This window comes from Sceloporus occidentalis, unplaced genomic scaffold (assembly GCF_023333645.1).
Source record: "Sceloporus occidentalis isolate IW3139 unplaced genomic scaffold, rSceOcc1.0.p SCAF_4, whole genome shotgun sequence".
NCBI classification, from domain to species: Eukaryota; Metazoa; Chordata; class Lepidosauria; order Squamata; family Phrynosomatidae; genus Sceloporus; species Sceloporus occidentalis.
The window spans coordinates 36,892,300-36,916,385 of NW_028316984.1; the positions used below are offsets into that span (position 1 = coordinate 36,892,300).

General features: G+C 40.1%; 1 protein-coding gene across 3 annotated transcripts; it reads right to left on the reverse strand.

The window, feature by feature from the left end:
• Window positions 1-47: 47 nt before the first annotated feature.
• Window positions 48-19,828, reverse strand: LOC149313750 (cell division cycle-associated protein 7-like). 3 transcript variants are annotated; one of them, XM_089519729.1, is made up of 10 exons: window positions 19,686-19,828; window positions 12,476-12,598; window positions 11,954-12,064; window positions 9,049-9,303; window positions 7,972-8,049; window positions 6,393-6,578; window positions 5,657-5,797; window positions 3,668-3,817; window positions 3,316-3,452; window positions 48-2,647 (listed from the first exon to the last, which is right to left on the reverse strand). In XM_089519729.1, exons 1-10 carry the CDS (start codon window positions 19,770-19,772, stop codon window positions 2,617-2,619), a joined length of 1,299 nt encoding a protein of 432 aa, XP_089375855.1. In that variant the 5' UTR covers window positions 19,773-19,828; the 3' UTR covers window positions 48-2,616. The 3 variants fall into 3 exon arrangements, with proteins under 3 accessions (XP_089375855.1, XP_089375856.1, XP_089375857.1); XM_089519730.1 differs by lacking the exon at window positions 19,686-19,828 and adding an exon at window positions 19,399-19,475; XM_089519731.1 differs by lacking the exon at window positions 19,686-19,828 and adding an exon at window positions 18,903-18,950.
• Between the last annotated feature and the right edge of the window lie 4,258 nt (window positions 19,829-24,086).

The window sequence follows — 24,086 nt, forward strand, 5'->3', positions numbered from 1 at the left end:
TCACATGGAAAAGACTTAACTGTTTCCAGTTTTATTTTAATGGGCGTAAGTGTGAAGCAATCAGGTAAGCAGTAAAGCTGTTAAAAGCACTGGAAAAGGTAATCAATAAAAAAACTGGAAGATCAAAGTATATCAACAATGGTTAAGTCTCAATCACTCTAATAACAGCCTTCTTTGCAGAGGAAAAAGGCTTAATTGGCCAGTAAATGCTACTAGCGTGGAAACGGAGATGTACCCAAAGGCTTCCTTCTTGAGGGAACACAGGCACCCGCAGAAACGCAAAAACACAGGGACACAACACCATGCAGGAATCACACTTAAAAAAAGAAATCACATCTAAGCAACATTTTTATTGTCATGAGCTTCTTAGATCACAATCTATTTAGTGTTAATGAAACTACTGAAGACGAAACATGAACATCGAGTTGTGCTTAAAGCAAGCCTGCACAAAATCCAAATGACATAGCACTTGGCTGTTTAATCAGGTTTTTAAATCTACTTATCTAAAAAGTCAAGACAGATTCAGAGCTAGAGTTGGAAACTTATGGGCCTCTAGGTGTTGCTAGACTACAGCATCCATCATCCTTAATGATTAGCTGTGCTGCCTAGGGCTGATGGAGAATTACAGATCTGTATCTCTTGGAGAGCTACAAGCTGCCCATCACTCATTATGAAGCAAAGCAAAATTTAGGAGTAAATGAGTTTTGCCACCATTAATGCTGCTCTTTTCACTGCAAGTATTGTAGCTCATTATATATGAAGAACATTTTGATTAACTAAGTTCAATGTCAGTTTTTTCAACATGAATTATGTAACTGAAAGCAACAGTCCTCCCTTGTTACTGATGTGTAACATGCAAGCCCCACTTTTATCAATAAATGTTGTTTGAAATAGTATAGGCATTTCTACTGCCTTAGTAGGATAATCTTCATGTACTGTTACAGATGAACCTATCCACAGTTGAATTGCAACAGTGAACACCCTGAGTGGTTTGAATAAATCCTCAATAAGGTAAATAGATATGGGCAGGGTGTCATTATTTCAGCTGCTGTCCACACACAAAAGCTGACATTTTCAAAATGGAGTAGTTCTTATTCGGTGGGGGGCTCCATGGCATCAGGCTAGCATGCTTCCTCTTCATGCTTTTAGCTTTGAGGCACCACTGCATGCAATGATGTGTGAAACCAATCTTGACTTATGCATACCCTTTAGCACTCATCCAACATAAAGTATGATGAAAGGTTTACACGGATACAGGTAAGCCATGCTCTCACACTTTCCTCGCCTGAATTTTTGGAAAAGTTAACATGGCCCATGCATATTTTACTTTATATTAGATACTAAGTTCAATCAAAAGGGAGCTGAAGGGACTTTATCTTGTAATATATTACATATGAGGCTTGGCCACTGCATGAACTATCCCTTAAAAATTAGTTTGTGCACTTTCCCATATTCCTTATCAATTGCCCAACAACAATGGTTCAATATCTTTTCACAAGGGAAAAATTATAATCAGCTGCTGGTCATCCCTTCCTTTCATTATCTATCCAAACATGCATTAAGATTATAAAAACAACTAAGGGTTCTCTTTAACATGGTTGATAAACTGGACTTCATTGTTATTAAAATGGCACAATGAACAAAACTTGAAATTTAAATATCAATTTTCACAGATCCTTTCAACAAGCTAGGTCCCCTGAGTTTAAGTCATTCTGCAGTATTAATTTGGTTTCAGTCAGAGATATCAACATTATAACAGCTTTAACAGCAAAGTATTTGTATGGTTTGTTACTAGAGCTATTACAGATGGTATACTAGAGAAACTCCAAAAGTGGATATTAGATTGAAAGCAATCACAGAGCAGATTTAAGTTTCCCCTACATGTTTATGAATCTTTTGGGGGGTGCTGTAGAGGTTGGTATTCCCCTTTCTCTCTCTGCAGTGCCTAAAGCTCCCCCACCCCAACTTAGTGAACAACCTCTAAAATCTTCCCACATTCCCTGCTTCAGGAGGAGCAGACAGGATCTCAAAACCATTTGACTCCATCCTGTAGCCAGATGCAAAATGATGGGCATGAATGTACTGACATCTACCAGGATCTCCAAGGTCTCAGCACTGATATAATCATTTCATATCTATCTATTGGAACATAGATGCTTCTGCAATCTCACAAAGCAGGTAGTGGCCTGCGGCAAGGTATATGGATCAGCCTAATTACTACTAGACTCTCCTAAGCCATACAGAATTTCAGCCACAGACTCTTAATCGTGTAATCCCCCTCAGCTGCCTTGCAAAAATGCAAGGTCCTGACACAGTGAGATTCAGCAGAGCTGAATGGTAAGTGTTAAGAGCTTCTGTGTGAGTACCATCCATGTAAGTTGAACAAGTATCTCCATGTACAGCAGAATGAGACTTGAAAAACGTCTACTTGAAAAGAGTACAAACTCACATCCTGTAATAAGGAATTTCAGTCAAACAACACAACTGAGTTACTTTTGTTCCCCTTTTTTAAAACGCTGAGAGTAGTTTAAAAAAATACAAAAAATTTAAATGTTGAAAAACTTCAAAGACAATGCTAAATTGGTGTAAGTTGACTGAAGAGCAGTGTCAGGAATTTCATTCTTGCATTTCAAGTTCTTGCTTCAGGCTATAATGATTAAAAATAGGAAATATATTATTATTGATGAATTAAGATGTAAAGGCATCCATAGTCTATTATGAATCTGTTCTGAACACAGAAAATCTCCTCCCACTTCCTGTTTCCATGGTGTTTCCACATGGTAATGGTTGGGCTGAACTAGAATCTTCCTTCATGCATTTATATACCTGATTCTTTCACGTACAACTGGTATACATTATTTTGTTCATGAAAACACAAAAAAGACAAGATGGACTACAGTGAACATGTACTTATACAGTTGGGTCTCTACATTTGTGGTTTTGACTTTTGCAGATTAATATGTTCCCCTCTAGGAATCTCTAGGTCCTCCAGTGCAACTCTAATGTTCACCAGAAGTTGCACTGGAGGACCTAGAGATTCCTAGAGAGAACACTTTTCCAGGCATTTGTAAGTCCTCCAGTGCAATTCTATGGTCATGTTCTGGCAAATATTGACCACACAGTTGCACTGAAGGACCTAGGAATTCCTAGGAAGGTGTTCTTTCAGGTAATAAAACCCCAAAACACCTATTTTAATTTGCGGTTTTTCCACTTTCATGGGGGTCCTACACCCCTAATCCCATTGAATGTGAGGGGCCCACTGTGTTACAATTGCACCAACACAGGACATCATGGAGGGAGTTACACAGAAGTTACCTTTTCAAGTAGGCATGGACATTGTCATAGCCATGATACTTCGCCAAGTAAACCAGCACACCTGTAGCACATCGTCCTTCCCGTTGCCTGCAGAAGCTGCAGTTGCAGATCCCACGGCAAGGTGGACAATACCAGTTCTAAGAGGGAAAATATATATACACATGTTCATAAGTGGAACAATAATTCTGCAATGACTCACTCCTTTCTTGGCACTAGGTTTGTGCCTAGACTTTTTAAAGTTTCACTGAAAGTGCTTATCCATTAACTAAAATACGAACATAGAGAAACATGCATTTTCCTTTTACCAACTTTATCACACACTTAAATGAGCATCCAAGTGAAATGCTCTTACCGGATCCAACAAAGCTGTCCTGACTTCCTCTCCATAGCGATTGCGAAGACAAGGTCCACAAAACTGACCACGTACTCCTAAACATTCTGGATTGCGGCAGTTTGTCTTTGTGTCCGTAGTTTTCTGGCGACACTGATGACAAGTGGAACCCTACCAAGAAGAATAATAAAAGGCAAAGAAAACGGGCTTGAGGTTGTTTTTAATCACCAAACACTATCACCAAATTGCTTGCTATGGTGCAGGCTCACTGATCTATAGAAATGAAGCATCCCAAAAAAACACCAACCATCACACCATTAAACCTTGTCTGTGGTCAGGCATGATCTGACTAGCACCTAGACTTTGAAATGGGATGAGTATTAGGGAAATGGCTATGAAGCTGGAAAGAATGAAAGACACTTAGCGTCAGTTAGATCCAACCATCTAAGAAAGGATTATGCTTATGCACCCCTCCTACTCACTTGCTGCAATTGCACTTTTCCCTTCCAACATAACACAAAACCGTATGTTGTCACTGAATCTTAAAACTGGGCAAACTGATGTCAGCTTAAGGTTCTGACAACTAAACCAGACGTTAAGGAGAGGACTGGAGGTTACAAGCATGGAACTTATTTACATGCTTCCAATCCAGTTTTATGGCGTATCTGAATTAACTCATTTCAGGAAGCAGATTCCTTAAACTTGTATCTGGAGGTACTGTGTAGATTATCTTGAAACTGTTAAGAAATTTGTAAGTAAGAGAAGAACTTGGAAGGGGTCAGTCCCAGCAAAATATTGGCTGGTATCCTGTTTGTGCATTACAATGGCACAAGTCAGACTTATGCCATTGTAACTCACTTTTGTAACTCATTGAGTAGGTTTAAAATTCCTAACCGAAATGTATTTATTTATTTAATATGCCACCTTTTTCCTAGAGTAGGATCCACAGAAAGAAACCAATCAAAATCTACCCATGCAATTCTCAAAACACTAAACTGTCACAATTAAAATAATAATCCCTCCCCAACTCATCTTGCAAGCAGCACAGCCCCTCCAGCAGGATCATTTGTATGTTTTCAGAGGGGTGATAAGCAGAGATGCACCCAGTGATGGTTTCTTCCCCTGTAGCTGGATGCACTGCAACAGGCATTCACAGAGACCTTTGGAGTCCCTTCCAAGATCCCTTCAGGTGACATCTTGAAAATAACTGGATGCATCTCAGCCCATTCCCCCGACCCCAGTGTCCAACAATATTGAAACAGCCATGTTGTGGGCAGTAGGGCTAAGCTGCTTTACAAGGTGGAAACCATTGAGGGATGTAGCTATGGAGAGGTTGCAGGATCTTCGTCATCATGTAACTGGCTGAGATTTTTTGTGCTGAGACACAAAAACGTTTAACTGCTTTCTACATAAATCTAACAAATGAGAAACAGATCCTTGGCCAAATCTTGACATGAGAAGCTCACCCCTGTTCTATTCACCCCAGTAGTTTAGTTAATAAGTTAACTTGCCACTCTTCCTTGTCCACCCCCACCAATGGAATTTCTATTATTTTGGATTAGGGAGTGGGGCAGCTTCTAACTGTAGAGCACTAAAGACTCCTTTAAATCCAGTACTAGGAACAAAACACAGGATCACACTCCAAATTAGCAAAGGATAATCAGAGTGAATGGCACAAACTCTGAGATCTTGATTCCAGATTCTGTCATACATGAAAAGCATTTAGTACAATTATTTTGGCAAAGTGAATGGGTATGCTAGCAGCCAACATGTCCTGAAGGCATCAGACCCCATCTGATCTCTAAATCTAAGCAGAGTCAAGCCCTAGTTAGTATTTCAATGGGGGACTGTCAAGGTACCATAGGCCACCTTTGAATAATCTTTGCCTAAAACACTCAATTATGTTCAATCAGGATGCCCTAAATCAACAGGCAACTTGAAGGCAGGCATAAACATAGAAAGAGGTATGTGAATCCAGAATGACTGAATGCAGGACGTGAATATCCTTACCATCACACGGTTGTACACTTTATCTCTGACAGTTTCACAGATGTTATCCAACTCTTTCTGAGTTATTTCTTCGACTGGACGGATAATATGGGGAAGAGTCATAGCACTAGGGCGTTTTCTTCTGGGAGCATCCATTTCATCCTGAAATCATCAGAAAACAAAAATGCATCAGGTATGTATTTGGCTGTGTTTGAACAGAGAAGCAGCAGTAGTAGCAACCATCAGCATTTCCTCTTCTAGCTGCACATTACATCCCTCACATGATCCATAAGGAAATCCAAAACACTTGCGTGCAGAAAAGGTCATTATCACTGCACAGAAGAAAGCACATGGAGGATAAGGATATTAACAGCTGCTGGTCATGATGGGCCAGTGTCACCTTCACAATTTATACATTACTGGGGAATATAAATAGAAGGGTGCTGTGGGCTTGCCATAGACAACTGAATGGTCACTGTTGGAACAAAATCCAACAGTGATCAGCCTTCAGTTTAATGAAGCACTGCCTTTATGCTAAGAACTATCTTCATCCAGTTTGCACACTGGAGATGCCAGGGTTTTACATCCCACTGCATGAAAAAAATCTAACAAAGAGGACAATAGTGTATCTGCACTGCTCACTTACTAGACAAATCACTATTTTTCTGTGGAGACAATCTTTATTTAATCCAAACTAAATTTTAATTTTGAAGTTTCCACAAAATAACACAGCTATAATAATATGACCAACACAGACCTCAAAGTATTCATCAGACATTTTCCTTCTCACTAAAATGTAAGGATCTTCCTCCTGTTTCTCTTGCATGGGGCTTGGAGGACCTTCTATCAGGGATCTCGATCTTGTGTGAGGCCTAGAACTTCTTTCTGGATTCCTCCTTAAAGCACTTCTGGGAAATGATTTCCTCGGAGACCTCTGTGGTTTCTGGGATAAAAACAAAGATAACCCAACAGCACAATTACAATTTCACCATGCATTACCTATAGTTTTTCAAACACTGACAATTTCCCTTGTACTAGTTTACATGGAAATAAGTAAATGTCTAAGTAAGGCTTACTACTCAGTAAGCATGCACACAGGGCTATAGCCTAAGGCTCAGATGAAACACAAAGGTAGATGATCATGATCACTGCATTGTTACTATTGTTACTTCAATCGATACACTAATCTTTGCCATTTAAGATTACAGCTATGATTACAATTCAAATCATGGTTATATCTTCCAAAGAAATATAAAACAATACAACAGTTTGGAACCATTTGTTCTTTTTTTTTTTTTTTCATTTACTTGGTGCTTCCTTTTCCGCAGAAAAAGCAATTCATAGTTTGACCATTTAGACATCACACCCTTACTATATGCAAGGGATCTTGTAACACCTTTGAGACTAACAGTGTGAAAGAGGTTGTAGCACAAAATTTCATAGATTTTGCCTATTTCCTCAAGCTTATGCTACAACTTCTTTCACAGTTAGTCTCAAAGGTGGTATAAAATCCCTGGCATACTGATATTCCAGACTAACACAGCTATGTCTCTGAATTCTACACCAAACTATAGGTGAGCTTCTTTAGCCTTGCTTTGACATGACATGTGAACTGAATTTAATTTGCAAATAAAGAATAAATTCATTTGCATGATTGTAAGGAACAGGCTGACAGTTTTCAACAAAATGGCAGTGCATTTGATGGAAAATTTACTTTCAAAGGACTGCACAACATAAATGAAGATAGGCATAGAAAGAAGCATAGGCACAAGAAAAGTGATACTGCAAAGGAAGTTTAAGTCCAAACAGTCACATTCAATTGGGAAAAATTAATGTTTCAACATCATTTTTTTCTTTCACATTTTCTCTCTCTACACTATATGCGAAGAAAAAGGAAGGAAGGTTTCTCTTCTACAGGTGCCTACTAGGATGCTGAAAGCTTCCAAAACAATTACAACTCAAAGCTTCTAGTATACTGGTCAAACAGATTGTGACTCCCAATACTAGATTTTTTTTTAATTTTAATTTTTTTTTTTTTGCCTATGAAAGTAAACTTTCAGATTTGAACTTTGAAACTTAAGTTAATTGTTCCTGTGCAAAATAAATACAACCAAACAGGACTTTGCTTTATTTGTTTTAGATATGGAGACATTCTGGTGTTTTAACTGAATACTTAAATTTTAGAGAGAGGCACATCAAAAGGTAATCACAGCAGATAACAACTTTTTTATCATGCAATAAGATTATAAGGAACTCAACGTTCATTTATTTGGCCTATCAAGTTCATCTGTAACAGATTTTAAAAGAAACCCCAACATTTCAAGACTGTGACTCACCAAAGTAGGAGTCGCTAGTGGACCCTTCCCAGTAAAAATCCCAGGAACGCTTTTTAATTCTGCCATTAATTTTGCAAGCTAAAAAGGAAAAAAAAAGTAGCAGAATATCTCAAGACAGTTGTGCTATCACAGAATTTCAATATGATGTTCAAATACAGCATATTAAACATGTAACAAATTTAGGGGTGAAACAGACAGTCAAAAAGAGCTGGCTTCCCAGCAGACTGGGGGCATGGCGTCCAGGCAGCAGCATGACCCCAGTCCACTGGGAAACTGCATAGCTAACCACATGTGCAGAGGATTCACAGTGTTTTGGTGATGCAGTGTTCATAAGCGCTGTGCCAAAGAAATGCTGAAAATGCCGCCACAGCAGCAAAGGCATCCTTTCCTCAGCACAAAAAGGACTGGCTTTCTGCTGCTCCTTTTTGTTCTGGGAAAAGACCAGGTTGGGGGCATTGCATGGGGTTGTCATGGCCCCAACACGGCGAGCAAAGGGGCAGCCAGAAGCCACTCCCTTGGGTAATCTGTTTAGCCCCTTGCTCTACTGAAGCAGTACGTAACAAGTCACTGACCCAGAAAAGCTAGAATTAAATGCAGGGCTGCCATCACTGAAGACATGTCCATCTAGGACTGGTTGCTAACTGAGGCCAGCATGAAACTAATATTCAGAAAGCAGACAAGGACTTCCTATTAAGAGCCCTTTAAGCTAGAAAGATGGACAATACTGGAATCTTTAAATGAAAGAATATGGCAACCTGACTGTGGTTTTGTTACTTAGTGTAGAATGGTGTTACTCAAAATGATGGTCCATGGATCAGTGCCAGTATGTTCTGAATTTCCAGGAAAGATAGGACCAATTCCAACCAATGGGCAGAACTAGTTTACTAATATCTAGCACTTTGGATAAAGACAATTGCTGGTCTACCACTTCAGATACCTTGGGAAGCACTGATACAGAGTTCCACATGATGGTATTAAGTATATTTTTATTAATTACAAGCAACTGAGAACTTTATTGCTTAGTTTCAATGAGGAAAAAATAATGAAAATGCACTTGAGAATGTCCTTTGCACTTACCATGGCCCTGTTCTCCTTTATATTTAAAGCTCTTTTCTCTAAGAATGCTGCGCCTCTTTCTTCATCCGAATCTGAATGCAGGTCCTGTTCACAGGAAATTTTAGGGGCTGGAGTTATTTCATTCTTCCCCCTCTTAGACTTCCGAGGTGGAAACTTCATAGCAACTTTAAGAGGGACAGTGCATTTCTGTGGTCTCTTACGCAGATATTCAGCTTCACCACTCTCATCGTTTTCTTCAGAATCTGTTTCCAGTTTCTAGTTGAAGTTAAAAATGGAGCTATGATACTGATGCAATAGGATTAATACCATCAATTCCAGTTCTTCTGAACTATTCCAGATCAGGAATTTTTAGAGCTATAAGGGACTATTATTCAGGTTTGGTGAGGTTTAAACCACAACCTAGAACAACACATGCACACAAACAACTCTATATGTTTTTAAAGTCTGGCTATGATTTTCCAGACTCTTTACTGGAACAATGCCTGTTTGAATTTAAACATTTTAACTTTAACAGTTTATTGGCAGTTGTACTTAGTTAGACCAGAATCCAATGTCAGTTCCTTCTTTTCAATCATTTTGTTTTATATTGTAAGAAATGCCATTTGGAAATAAATCCTCCAATTAACATAAATTTAACCAAAACAACTTGCTTTAAAAGAGCACCTTTTAAAGAACAATTATTATTTAAGTTAGTGGCCATAAGATCTTATCTGCATTTTGCTACTTAATTTTCTTATTTAGTCATATATTGCTGTAGACTTACATATTAATGCAAAAAAAAAAATGGTTTAAACAGTTGGGCAGGGTGGCCCTTTTGGCCTCTTCCAACTCTGTCATTCTATGAAACCAAAAACACACACCCCTTTCTAGTTTTTTTTAAAAGCTGTTTTTCCCAACCCTGCTATTATCAGATATCACAGATATTAATACATTAATAGAGGTTTGTTTTCTCTTCAGAGACACTTAAAAAATTGACGCACTTTAGATCCAAAGCCCAACACATTTATTTGAGATGACTCAAAACAAAACTGTATTGATACCTACAAGCAGAGCACAGCAACTAAACTATACAGTTTTCACTTTCACCAGGTGTGAGCAGCAGAATGCTTCACGGCTGCACATCAAACAGCCTTATTTCACTAAAATCATCTTGAATAAGAATCTCTTGTTATGAGTATACGAATCAGTGAGATGCTGAGCTTGGAAAAACTACAGTTTTGGTCTGCAGCTTCCTAAATTCATCAAACTATATACTAGGGGAGTTGTAATCCAAAAAAAGTAATTTGTCTAAGCTCTGCAAATATCTTGTGCAGCTCTACACTTGTCAAGTCCCAATGTGAGCATCTCTCATCTTGCCAGATATCAAACAGGATAAGGGGTAATTCCTGCACGAACTATTGAATATGCTCAGGGTCAGACAGGCTCTTATTTGAAAAGAACTGGAGCAGGAGGAGGAATCTAGAAGTAGTTTTTAAAAAGGAAATAAACAAAATATGCACAAGGAAGGAAGCAAGAACAGAATAAAGATACCAAATCAAAGCCTGCACTACTGCTCAAAGCCAGCCTCAGTCACTACAACGCTTAGGTATTGGGCTTTGCAATCTCAAACTTGTTTAATCTGACATTTATCTCTCTGGACACAGCCCCTTAGAAAAGGCACACATCAGTCAGGCAGAAGGAATGTTGTCCACTAATATTCAACAGCTATTTGCATAACTTTTTTCCACCATACTGTTAGTCAGGTGTTCATGTACTCCTTCTTAGGTCTAGTGCTATCTGCATAAAGCACACCACCAATATCCACAATCCAAAGTACACTTCAAGTACCCTACACATCTAGATGCTCACCACAGCAAGTGTCAAACCAATTTTAGCATAATACCACAGAAACACTCCAAAGCTAGTATTAGCTATGCAGTGAGGCTGGAAGAAGACAAGCGGAACACTTAGATTTCAATGGGGCACAGGGCTAAACAGTTAAATACCTCTATGGTGCTGCTAACAAGCAAACCACAATACACAGGAAATCCTGTTCACGGACCTCCCATGTCATGTCTAGTCTGGCCTTATTGATTTACATCAGATTTGCTTTTGTACTGCCTCAACTATTTTCCTGAGATTTTAAAAGTCACAGATAGCCTTGTTCAATTATTTTGATCCAAACAGTATTTGTTGACCACCTGAAATTTGGCCATCTTAATCATTTCCCCAGACTACTGGAGGAGTTCTTCCTCAGAAAACCCAAGAATGTTTTTCCAGTGACCACATTTAAGATAGCTTGCCTAATTATTTATGCTGACTGTGATCATACACTGCTGTACAATATTATCCTTATTTCTCTCTCCTCAAGTGTAAAAGCAATATAAACATTTTAAAACAAAAATAAATATAATACTGTATTAAGATTTGCCACTACTAATCAACCACTAGCTCATTTGTAACCCATTTGTCACCAATTATGCTCCTCTTTTTACCAGTTCATGCAGTGGATAAGGAGCAGCCCTCAACCCCTCCAGATTCCTAAAATATCAGCTTTTTTTGCCAAAAAGTGTGTAAGTGTGTGTGAAGGGGTGGGAGGGAGAGAATGAGAACTGCCTCATTTGGAAACACCTAGGAGAAGCAATTTGCCTTCTAAATAGGTTGCGGGCCTCCCCCAACTGTTCTATCATTTAAAGAATACATTTTTCAAAACTACACACAGACTTCTAGACATCTATACACTCCCTGGATGAGAGGCACAGCCTGTGAAACCCCTGAACTGAAAATCTTTTGCCCGCTCATGCTCTTTGGAACAGATTCCCATACTTAGGACTATGCAAAACTAAAGAACCATGAAAGACTACTTTGATATCAATGTGCATCCTTAATGTGATGACAATTAGCAAGTTAAAATTGTACAACTCACCAGTGCATCCTGAATCTCACTTTCTGAAAAACCACAGAATGACTCATCATCTGAATCCTCATTAAAGATCTTGGCCACTTCTTCTGTAACTTCTGGCTTGAAACTGGATTTCTTTAAAAAGAATAAGTATACTAGATGTTTCTCTTTCTAGCTTTTTTAAAAAAGAACCTATTTTCCATAAACTGTTCAGACAGCAAATCACATTTTACAAGTGCACTACAAGAGAATAGCTTTTGTAACAAAGAAAAATGGTTCAGGGGGTTTACAAATGGTTTCAGAGCTGTTATGGCAAATCATCAGGCATGTTAGGTTAGGCGACATTTCAAAAGGATAGAATAAGTGGCTAATCTACCTCCAACAATTACTACCTAGAAGCAGAAGGGAAAAAGTGAAATGAAATTACAGTACATACTGTATATTCATAACTGCTGTATAGAAATGTAAGCAAAGCATTTTAATCACATATGGGCCATTTTCAGCATCACACATTCAATTCTGTTTATTCTCACACTTTTTACTTACTGTGTTTGCAAAATTATCAGAGCCAAAACTGTCACAGCTGTCATCAGAGGATGAAGAGGTTTCCATAGGGATCGGTTTTATATTGCGGAATGCTGTAAATTTCGTCTTTTCTAAAAGGTTGCCCTGTAAAATGGACAATGGCAGTTCAATTAGTCATTGTAAAAGGTAGGCTTTCCAAGGTGACCATATAAGAGCCAAATATCTAGAGTTTACACACCACAATATCAAAAAGATAATAGAATGAGACCTTCATTGTATTTTGTGTATGGTGACACCACAAGAAAAATCCCTGTACACTATCTGCTAGGCATCAGGCATTTTCATTGCATATACAGAACAAGACATATTTACATACAAATACTAATGTTAAGAGTCATGAATTGAAATTTATTATCTACTGACTACATTAGTACAACAATCTTCCTTAAAATTTACATTTCTGCAAACTTAGAACAGTTTCAGTTCATTTCAGAATGAAAGCAATGGCATGACCCAAGATACTCCCTAACATTTTTTAGGTGCAATACTGTGACTGGTTTTATTAAGTTTTCCAGACTTGCCTCTCAAACTGTGGCCAATTCATGTGATGGCATCCAATTCCTTTATCCAATGGCATTCATGCCTTTTTCCTATGGCATCAATGCTTTTCCCCCTGGGAATAGTATCTCATGTTCAACTTCTTAAACCATTCATGTGACTGCACTTTCAGCGATATGCCAAAAGAAATGTAGCCTGTGGTTACAGAGGAATCCTGGCACAGGCTCAGCACAGGTGTGTCACTTGGCTCTTACTGTAAGTGATTTGTGGCAAACTAAAAGGACTGTTAGACAGAGATAAAAGAGCCATTAGGCTGGTCAATAATTACCAAGGATACATATAAAAATGTGTTCCTCTAAGCAAACCTAAATGTGCCAACTTCAGGAGTGTCAAAATATTTCTGGAGGCAAGACATTCAAATCTGCTTCTTCAAATATCCTTCCACATCTTTTTCAAATATCCTTCTCCACAATTATTTTACAACTCTAATCTGGCAATATATAATACAGCTTCCTCCAGCAGACTCCAGAGAGGATTGATATAATTCCATACACTACATTGTTATGTGTCATCAAGGTGGCACATTATGGCAACCCTATGGCCGGTTACAGACCGGCACTTTAGTGCGTGACGAGCATGCACTAGGGTTACAAAAGGGCGGTGCTTCTGCACCGCCCTAACCCTAGTGCGTGCTCATCACGCACTAAATGGCGGCGGCCCTTCCATACGGCCACCGCCATGAGGACGTCACAGCCACGCCGCCTCTAGACAGGGCGGCGCCGACGTGATGTCCTTGCTCCGCGCCAGGGCGCTTTGTGCGCCCTGAACACGGAGCAGGAAGGAGCTCCGTTTTGGAGCTCCTTCCTGGTTTAGTCCGCTGGGCGCAGCCTTCAGACGGCTGTGCCCAGCGGACTAAAAGAGAAAGGGGCCAAGCGGCCCCTTTCTCCTTCTCCCCGCCGCCGCGGGGTGTCCTTGGGGCTTGAAGCCCCAGGGACACCCCTTTTCAGGCTGCGGGGAAGCGGCATTTTGCTGCTTCCCTGCAGCCTGAAAAGCGGCGGATCGGGGCCTCAGCGGCTGCCGCTCTACACACTGAGGCCCCTATACACCGGGGAAAGGGGCAGGTGCAGACCGCCCCAAATGGGCGGTCTATAACCCGCCTATGAAATCAGAGACCTCCAGGAAATCCTGTTATTAACACCTCTGGCTCAGTCAGGTCTTGCAAACTGGGGGCCCTTCCTTGATTGAATCAATCCACCTGTAACGTGGTCTTCCTCTTCTCCTGTTGATAATTATAAATGTTTTAGACAGAATTCTAAAAATACAAACAGATTTTTAGTAGTGCAAAGTGCTATGGGTCTAAACACTTTTGCAAAGCCCCTGCAAATGATTCAGTGTTAAACTCAAACAGTGATTAAAAGTTGAACAACATGCCTTGCACACCAGTACAAAAAAAAGATGGGTGTTGGGGGCAGTTCCTCTCTCTAGATAACATAGTTTTCAGTATCATGGGTGAGACTACAATCCTATGTGTTAGAAGAAAGCTGAGTGAACAGTGGGACTTACATCTGGGTGAACATGAATAATGTATCCTAACTCTTTTGTAAAATATTAAAATAAAATATCAAATAGTTGCTAAGTAATATCACTACATTATAACTAGGACAGAACAAAAGTAATTTCTGTAGCACAACTTTAAAAAAATTCTGGTTATAATATAAACATGGGCACCATCACAAAATGTCTTCCAATGTTCTGACAGGGTATTAGGAAATGCACAGGCTGTTAATAGAGTGCTGTTTAGCTAATATTTAGCTTTTGTCTTTTAATGGTTGCGATTTAAATTATTTCAATTCTGTGGATAATTTAACTGCATTTTGGCAATGATGTTTTGTATAGATTTCACTTCTGTCACTGTGCGCGCTTTTAACTGTATTTATCTTAAGCTATGCAGGCCACCTTGAGTCCCAGTAATGGAGAAAATGCAGGATACAAATGAATCACTAATAATGTACAACATGGCTTCTGTGGTGGGTGCTTTCACTTCAAAACAACGCACAAAGACTGTGGTGAGGTTTAAAGAGCTGGCCTATACCTCAACTAGACTAGACCATTTGAATCAACAGGAATTTGGCAATCTGAATCTAGTGTGAGTTTGATTGATTTCATAAGCCTACTCTAGCTGACACTAACTGTTTGTTTGTTTGTTTGTTTGTTTGTTTCAAGGGTTTATATCCCTTTCTCCCACAATGGGATTCAAGGTTACAACAGTTTGAACTGAGCATCTGAGTTGAGATTTGGCAAGACAAAATAATAATAATAATAATAATAAATGAAATAAATACTCCTTATAATCTAATTTTCATCATAACAGGCTGCTTGCTGAGTTCACAGAAAGACAAGTCAATAATTGCCCAAAATCACTTTTAAAAGAAGATTACCCCAAATTACAAGTAAGAACTAGACCTTATTTGGATCACCCCCAACCACACTCTCAGACCCATCTGGACCACTAGCAAACTCTTTTTCTTACATGCAAGTTCCTGCAACTCCCCCATATTTTTACAAGCATATAACCATGAACCCAACTGATTCATCATGCAAGAGCACACATAACCCCCTCTTCTCTACTCCAAGACATCACACAGTTCTAAGGGGGAAAATATTTTTAAATAACTGGGAAGACCAGGATGCCTCAAGAAGTGTCACCAAAGAGCAATCCACAAATCACAAGAGGCACCCAAGATTACACCCAACTAGCTCCACTATTATTACACCCAAGATTACACCCAACTAGCTCCACTATTATTATACACACTCTTATGCAGAGCGGTGTCAGTTTAACCATAAATATATCAAGGTGTGAGCTAGGAATGCAAAAAGAAGACACAGCATAAGGGGTAGGGTCTTAGGTAAAGGTGCAGATTCAAATCACCACTCAGCTAGGTAACCTCAAACCAAAAAATGCAGTTTGACACTGCTTTAACTTCCATGGCTCAATGTTATGGAACTCTGGGATTTGTAGGGTTTGATTTTGTTTTTATTTTTAGTTATTTCGCCTTCTATGTCAGAAAGCTCTGGTGCCTCCACAAACTACAAATCCCAGGATTCAAACGCATGCTGCCATGACAGTTAAAGTGGTGTCAAACTGCATTATTTTTGCAGTGCAAATTAGATCCCAGTCACAAGCTCACAGCCTCATCTACTTGTTAGTGTGATACAAGGATGAAACAGTTGAGAGTGGCGGACCAGTGCAGTTCCTCACGTTCCAGAAAAGAAAGACATAATTATAGGCAATTGGCAAATACAATGCCAGTTCTGGCACACCAGAAAGGAAAAAAATGCTGATCCCCGCCACACCAGATCTTGTTTTCTTTCTTGGGAGATGGTTTGCCATTACCTTCTCCCCTGAGGCTGAGAGCATGTGACTTGCCCAAGGTCACCCAGTGGGTTTCATGGCCCAGTAGGAAATCAAATCATTGTCTACAGAGCGGTAGTCCAATGCTCTGTACTATGCCATGCTGGCTTTCTCAAAGGGAAACTGTGGTCCAAAACACAGTGCAGAAATAATCCAGTTTGAGACCACTTTACCTGTCCTAGATCAGTGCTAGGGAATCTTGGGAATTGTAGTTTACTGTGGCACCAAAACTCTCTGATAGAGATGGCTAAATGTCTAACAAAACTACAGTTCCCAGAACTCCCTAGTAAAGTGGTCTCAAACTGGATTATTTCTGCACTGTGTTTTGGACCCAAGAACCTATAAAAAAGCCCCACTCCAGCCTCTGCAGTGTATTAAGTGCTTTACAAAAGTTGAAAGTGGAGCCTGGCCTTGGAGGAATTTCCCCTAAGACAGAAGTGAAGGAGAAAATAGTTAATTAAGGTTTCATCTGAGCCAGAATCCCACATGGCCTCTTTTTTAAAAAATATGCCTTTAAGCACATAGTAGTACAAAAAGTGCCTTGTTTCACCAATGAGTAAGCCTAACCACAAAGGCTTCCACACACACACATACACACAGAGGAGACATAAATCCAAGATGAAGGAAGGTATTTGGGTGGGGGAGAGGCCAGGACTGAAAACAAACCTCCCAGACAGGCTTGAGCTTATTCCATGCTTAAAATGCCTGCAGACCATCATTAACAAAGGACACAGCCATTTTAGTGTCCTCCAGTATACAAGTGGATCATGAAAGAAAGAAGATGGTAGCATCAGCTTGCCTAGACTTGAGCCTACTTCCTCAGAGTCATGTTTCGACTGAGGAGGTAGGCTCAAGTCTAGGAAAGCTCATGCTGCCAACCTCTTTGGCAGGAAAGCAAACTGGCGCTTCAGTTTCCCTCCAAAACCACTTCCAAGCCCATCCTCCACCAATCCAGTTTGCCCAGAAACTAAGGAAGAGCCCATATTAGCCCCAACTTGCTCAATAATAGCTGGTATAGTGGTTGGAGTGTACAGCTGCAGCTCTGGAGACCAATATTTGAATCCCAGCTCAGCCATGGAAGCCCACTGGAAACCCTTACTAAGGTCACACTCTCTCAGACTCAGGGGAAGACAATTGCAAACCTGCTCAGAACAAATCTTGTCAAGAAAACCCTTTTACAGGTTAGCCTTAGTGTTGAAATAAGTGAAGAACACTGAAGGCACACAACACACACTTGAAGGTCCAAAACACACTGCAGAAATATCCAGTCTGAGATTGCTTGAAGTGCCCTGGCTCAATGCTAAGGCATTCTGGGAGCTGTAGTTTTCTCAGCCATTTAACCTTGTGTGTCTGAGAGCTCCGGTGCCACAAGGATCCACTAACCCTGAGCCAGGACAGTTCAAGCACTCTCAAACTGGATTGTTTCTGCAGTGTGTTTTGGACCTAAGAAGACTTTTAGTGACCCTGTGAATCTCACAGGGTTTTCTTAGGCAACTAAGTCGGCTCCTAAGAAAGCTATTTTTCTTTCCTAAGGGGAAAAACCTAAGGTGAACCAAGGCCCATCAGCCCAAAAGTTTTACCTCATGAGCAGTGTGGCCAAGTACCCTCACCACAAAGGAGGACAAGGCCCCACAAAATGGAGAGCATTCAAGGAAAAGGGAGGACATGATCAAATGAAATGCTCAAAACACTCATAGGATCTCATTTAGTCTTGCTCAAACTGGGGAACGTGACCAAAGAAAAGCTAAAAAAAACACTACTATAAATGTAAATTCATGCTTCTTAGTCATGCTCAATAGGGAAGGCATGACCAAATTAAAGCTTAAAACACTCACAGATAAATTCATGGTCCTTAGTCAGGCTCAAAATGGAGGAGACGAACAAATAAAGGGTCAATACATTGATATAATTGCTTCTCAGTCCTGGTCAAAATGGAGGGCATTCCAAAATAACAGGTGAAAACAATCAGATAAAAGTAAATTCATGGTTCTCAGTCATGTTCCAAATGGAGGACATGATCAACTAAAAGCTAAAGACACTCACATAAAGATAAATTCATGCGCCTTAGTCTTGCTCAAAATGGAGGACATTCCAGAATAAAAGGTAAAACCACTCAGAAATATAACTTCATACTTTTGTGTCATGCTCAAAACAGAGGACATTTTGAAATTCCTCCTGGACAGAAGGTGGAAGTGTAGGACATGTCCTGGGAAAGGAGGACTTCTGGTCAGCCTGGTTTTGCCCCACAAACAAAGTACCTTCTCCATTGAGTCAGGCTGAAGGGAGCACAAAAGCAATGGTTCCTATGTGCAACTTTAAAAAGTATTTTGGTGAATGCATTACTAAAACAATATTTTTTAAAAGGGGCTCTTCTCAACCCCCTCCAAGTTATGCATGTGGGACCTTGAGCAAGAAGTCACACTCTCTCAGCCTCAGGGGAAGGCCGTGGCAAAAACCCCTCTGAACAAATCTTACCAAGAAAACCCCCTGATATCAGCCAGAAATGACTGGAAGGCACACAGCCATCTATAGCTAGAGGGAGGGAGGGGAGGTCCTGGAAAAGGAGGACATGCCTGGCCCCTCCCTCCCTCTTTGGACAGGCGGAGTTCCCGCGGGAACTTTCCCAGCTCAGTCAAGATTTCCGAACTCACATTTATGATCAGGGCTAAGGAGTAAAGGAATAAGAGGGCTTTACATGAGTAGGAGTAACATTAACACCGTCAAGGAGTCACTCCTGAATCACCACTGCTCCTCTGCCCCGATTTATAGGAGTCCTTTTTTTAACCTTTTAGTTTGGAACGTCCTCCATTTTGAGCCTAAGGACGAATTCACATTTATAGGACTGTTTTTCCCCTTTTACTTTGGAACCTCCTCCATTGTGAGCCTGATTAAAAAAAATGAATTGACATCCACAGGCTTTTGTTTGGTCCTGTCCTCCATTTTGAGCCTGGCTCAGAAAGCATGAACTTACCTTTCAGGGTTAGCGGATTGAGCTTCCACTTTGTTGCCTGGCTCTTTGCTATGGAATTCTGGGCGTTAGAGTTTGTTGTAAACTCCAACCCCCAGAATCCCATAGCAAAGAGCCAGAAAAAGAGTCAAAGCGGTGCCAAACCGGGTTATTTCCCCAGTGTGGATGCAGCCACAGCTCTCCTCCTGGATCCCATCTTCCATTTCATGCCCCTATGCCCTCCCTCCATTCAAACCAATGGGACGCTCCTAGCGCGCGCGAACCAGGATGAGCAGCAGCAGCCTTCTTACCTGCAGCTCTAGAGGCACCAAGGAAACAGTGACCTTCCTGATTCCGCGCGCCGCAGCCCAGGAAGGCAAAGCTCGCAGCTGCACCATTTTGCAAGCAAGGCAAAAAGCAATGGGCAAAGTAGTCGCCACGCGCCAAAAAAAGGAGGGGGGATCTCGCGCCAAAGCCTCTCCGAATGGAGCGGGCGGGGCGGGGGCGGGGCTTGCCTCCTGCCAGGTCCTCGAAGGGTAAAAACAACAAAAAAGGAGAAGCCTGGCTTTTTATTTTTATTTTTAGTATTCTCCTCGGGCCCTTTTCACTCATTCATTCCCTTATAGAAGGAAAGACAAGAGATAGTTAAAAAAAGGGAGAAAGGACTTTTTTTTCTTTCTAAACTCCAGAGTGGTTTTTGTGGTGCTGCCAGGACCCAACTCAGTGGCGCGAAATAGTAATGAGGAGTTTGCATTAGAAAGGGAGGAAAGGGAGGGGTGCCTTGCTGCTGAGGGGAGAAAGAGAGACACTCTGCCCTGAGGCGTCTCTTTCGTCTTTTAACATGCAGAAACTATGGGAGGACCTGAGGCCTTCTCAGGCCTTCTGAGGGGGGAAAAAACAACAACCACAAAAGTTGCATGTGTTGACCAAATAAGTGCTACAAAAAAAACACTCATAAATATGAATTCATGCTTCTTAGTCATGCTCAAAATGGAGGGCATTCAAGGGAAAAAAGTAGGACATTATAAATAATAATAAACAATAAATAATACAATTTTAAGCATCCAGTGGAATAATGAAACTATATATCAGCCACCTAGAAATCTATCACACTGTCAGAATGTTGTAAAGTAACCAAAGGAATTCATATACCCCAGGTTTTACAAAACTTACATCATAAGCTACAAAAAGAAGAACTTCATGCCTTCTTTAAAGGGACTTGCATTTGAATTCTGGATTAGTTTCTGTTTGTTCCCTTCATGATTTGTTAGGCCTTAAAGATTGGGATACCTCACATTATGGTTACTTTATAATATTATTATTATTATTATTAAGCTTTATTTATATATCACTGTAAATTTACACAGCGCCATACACACAAATAAAATAAATAAAATAAATATGCCTATGGCAGATTAAATAAAATTAAATAATGCATATTAATTAAATAATACATAGTACATAAATAATACAGTAATATTATTACTGTATGGTGGATTTCTAGATGGTTTATGTAGTTTCCATTATTCCATTATGGATGCTTAAAAAATTATTATTGTAGTAAGCACATGCAATTTATGGTTTAAAGAGGTTTTTGTAGTGTTAAGTATTCACACAAGTATCTGACTTTCCTGGTTAATCCTTTTTTTTTGTTACTCAGTTTAGAGACCTTTTGTGTGTAATTGTACATATCCTACTGCATTTTCCTTTTTGGGGGGGAAATCCCAAACCCACACCACTCTTAACAAAACACAGGCAAAAGTTTCTAGCACATCTGGAGGAAGGGAAACAATTCTTGGAGGGTGGAAAGTTCTAGTTTTATTTTAACAAAATAGCTTTTAATTGCTTGCCATAAAGAAAGAGTGACCAGGTTTCCTCCTTTTCCAGGACCTGTCCTCCATTTCAACCTCCTGTCTGGGAGGAATTCCAAAATGCCCTCCATTTGGAGCACAACTAAGGCGTGTTTTTAGCTCTTATTTGGTAATGGCCTACATTTTTCTTGAATGATCTCCATTTTGAACATGACTAAGAAGCATGAATTCATATTTATATGAATGTTTTTAGTGCTTATTTGGTAATATCTTACATTTTTCAAAAACGTCCTACATTTTGAGGTGCCTTGTCCTCCTTTGTGGTGAGGACATACCTGGTCGCCCTTCATAAAGATGACTGTATTTTGACTAAAATACAAAATCCACAAAACAGTGATACCTTTATAAGTTGCTTCAGGGGTGATCTATAGAAAGGGTGAAAAGTTATTTTTGTTCATTGCTTCTCCATTCAGGGTGAGCAGTTGTCCTCACCTCACTGCAAAGGAGGACAAGGCACTGTAAAATGTAGGACCTTCCAGACAAATTAAGGACAGGACCAAAGAATAGCTAAAAACACTCATATGAACATAAACTGATGGTTCTTAGTCATGCTCAAAACAGAGGACATGTTGGAACTGTATAAGTGAATAGAAGGTTAAAATGGAGGAGAAAAGGAGGCGCCTGGTTTTCTGCACCAAGGATATATATGTCCAACAACGTCTTTTGCATAAACCTTAACATTACACAGTTAACAATTCAGCAGAAACAAGTATGCCTTTTGACTTGCCTTCAATTACATGTGACGAAATGTGCTGTGGCCCTGGAAAACCTATCCCAAATAAAACCTGTTACAAGGTCTCATAAGACTTAAGTTTTGCTACTGTAGACTAACACTATAAAACACTCATTTCTCTATAAATTTTTGACTTCAATAAGTAATTTTTTTAAAAAAAATAGCATGAACGTAAAAGTTGTGACACTTCTAGAGTTGGTATATCCTAATACAAAATATGTTGCGCTCTGTGGTGAGAAAAACCATATTGCTGAAAATATGGAAAATCTGCACACATTTAAATCTTCTTTGGTATACTTAACAGGAAGCCTGCTGATCTGCCAACGTACCTGACAAGTATAGCTCTGTATGTAGAGAGATCCTGTAGCACATTTGGGACTCGCTGAAAGAAAGAAGTTGGCAGCATGAGCTTTCCTAGACTTAAATCTACTTCCTCAGATGCACTGATAAGAGCTCCTGCTGGGTCTGGATGTAAATGCATCTGAGGAAGTAGACTTAAGTCTAGGAAAGCTCATGCTGCCAACTTCTTCCTTTCAGTGAGTCTCAAAGGTGCAACAAGATCTCTCTACATACTGATTCTACAGACTAACACAGCTATATCTTTGAAGTCCAGCTCTGGTACATTTCATTGTCGTCCTGGTTCTCTAGCATTTGCTAGCAGTGATGGGGAATCCAGGAAAGTCAGGCCTGGCTGCATGTGTGTGGCGCAGGGATAAACCACATAATCTGTAACGTGAACCAAAAATAATCTGGAAAGCAGAGATCTTGCACAGAAACAACTCACAATAGAACACAGGCAGCATGAAAAGTCTCTGTGTGGGTTATTATTGCTTGTGTGAGCATGCAGCAGGCTGACATGTAAAAGAATCTCCATTTTAGGTAAGCCCTTAATTACATACTTACCTGCACCAGTGGCTGCTTAGAGAGTGCAGGCAAAAGCAAATGAACTAAAAACTGTCCTCTGGAGATTAGACTAGCGTTTCCTTCTCTTCAATCCGCTTTAACTCAAGAATGCTTTTCAACTAGCAGAGAAAAGGAAGTTCTACTGTTACAGGTTAAAGTGATTTAGCTTCCGAGAAACCTATCACTATTCACACATGTTTGCAGCAGGGCAAGCAGGAGAAGGATGGTCTAGAATCAACATACTTCAGCTATCAACAAATTGGATGTTAGAAATATTGAGGGAGAAATGCAAGCAAATAAGCAGTACTGTAACGTTTGTTAAGTGACACTGGTCTCAATCTGAGATTAAAGAAAGAATAACATAAGGGTTTAATTTAGGTTTATGCTCTTGTTGTTTATGAGCCACAGTTCCTGCTAAGGATTTTTTGCAATAGCCATGCTCCAAGAGCCCTCTTTATTTAAAGGGAGTTTATATCAACATCACTAGGAATAAAGCCTTCATTTAGTTCTTTTCCTTAAACAGTTTTCCTTCTCGAAGAAAGGTCTGCAAAACATACCTATCCTTTTGCTCCAAAATACACATATTTTGTGTCACTCCATTTGAGATGCCACAGATCATCTGGTAAACTGCAGACTCTAGTGTTACACATGGTTAACTATCTGTTTTGAATGGTACATCTGCTCTGTAGAAATAATGCACTTTGGCACCATCCTATGGAATGCTGGGACTTCTACTTTTACAAGGCCTCTACCAAAGAGTGCTGATCCCCCACAAAACTACAAATCCTAGGATTCTGTTGTATGGAGCCATGGCAGTCAAAGCTGCATTATTTCTACAGTTCCACTCTAATTCTGATTCATAATTTAAACACAACTGATCTTTAACTGACAAATAAGATTATTGTTCTTTGATTAATGATACACCAGGAAGAAAACATAATTGTCCTGTTGCAGGAATGAGAACTCAAGTCCTATGAGCCCTCATTGATAATTACTGGCTAGGGTTGATGGGTGTGTCAGAGGGTGGAGGAGGGTGAGCAATCGGGTTGGGGTCTCACCATGGAGGACGACGCCCCGGAGGACCCAGAAGGAGCCCAAAGTGGGGAAGGAGGGCCCGCAAAAGGCGAGTCAGCTGTGCCCAGGGCGGAGGCCGAGGAGGGGGCGGGGTTAGGCGATAGAAAAGGGGAAACGCTGGAGTCGGCAAA

Bases quoted from the DNA above. Each gene is read 5' to 3' on its own strand.
- LOC149313750 (XM_089519729.1), bottom strand. From the start codon at position 19,772: ATGGTGCAGCTGCGAGCTTTGCCTTCCTGGGCTGCGGCGCGCGGAATC. The intron at 12,599-19,685 runs GTAAGAAGGCTG...TCCATTTTACAG, and splicing joins TGGTGCCTCTAGAGCTGCAG to GGCAACCTTTTAGAAAAGAC. The intron at 2,648-3,315 runs GTAACTTCTGTG...TAATCATTATAG, and splicing joins GTCCATGCCTACTTGAAAAG to CCTGAAGCAAGAACTTGAAA.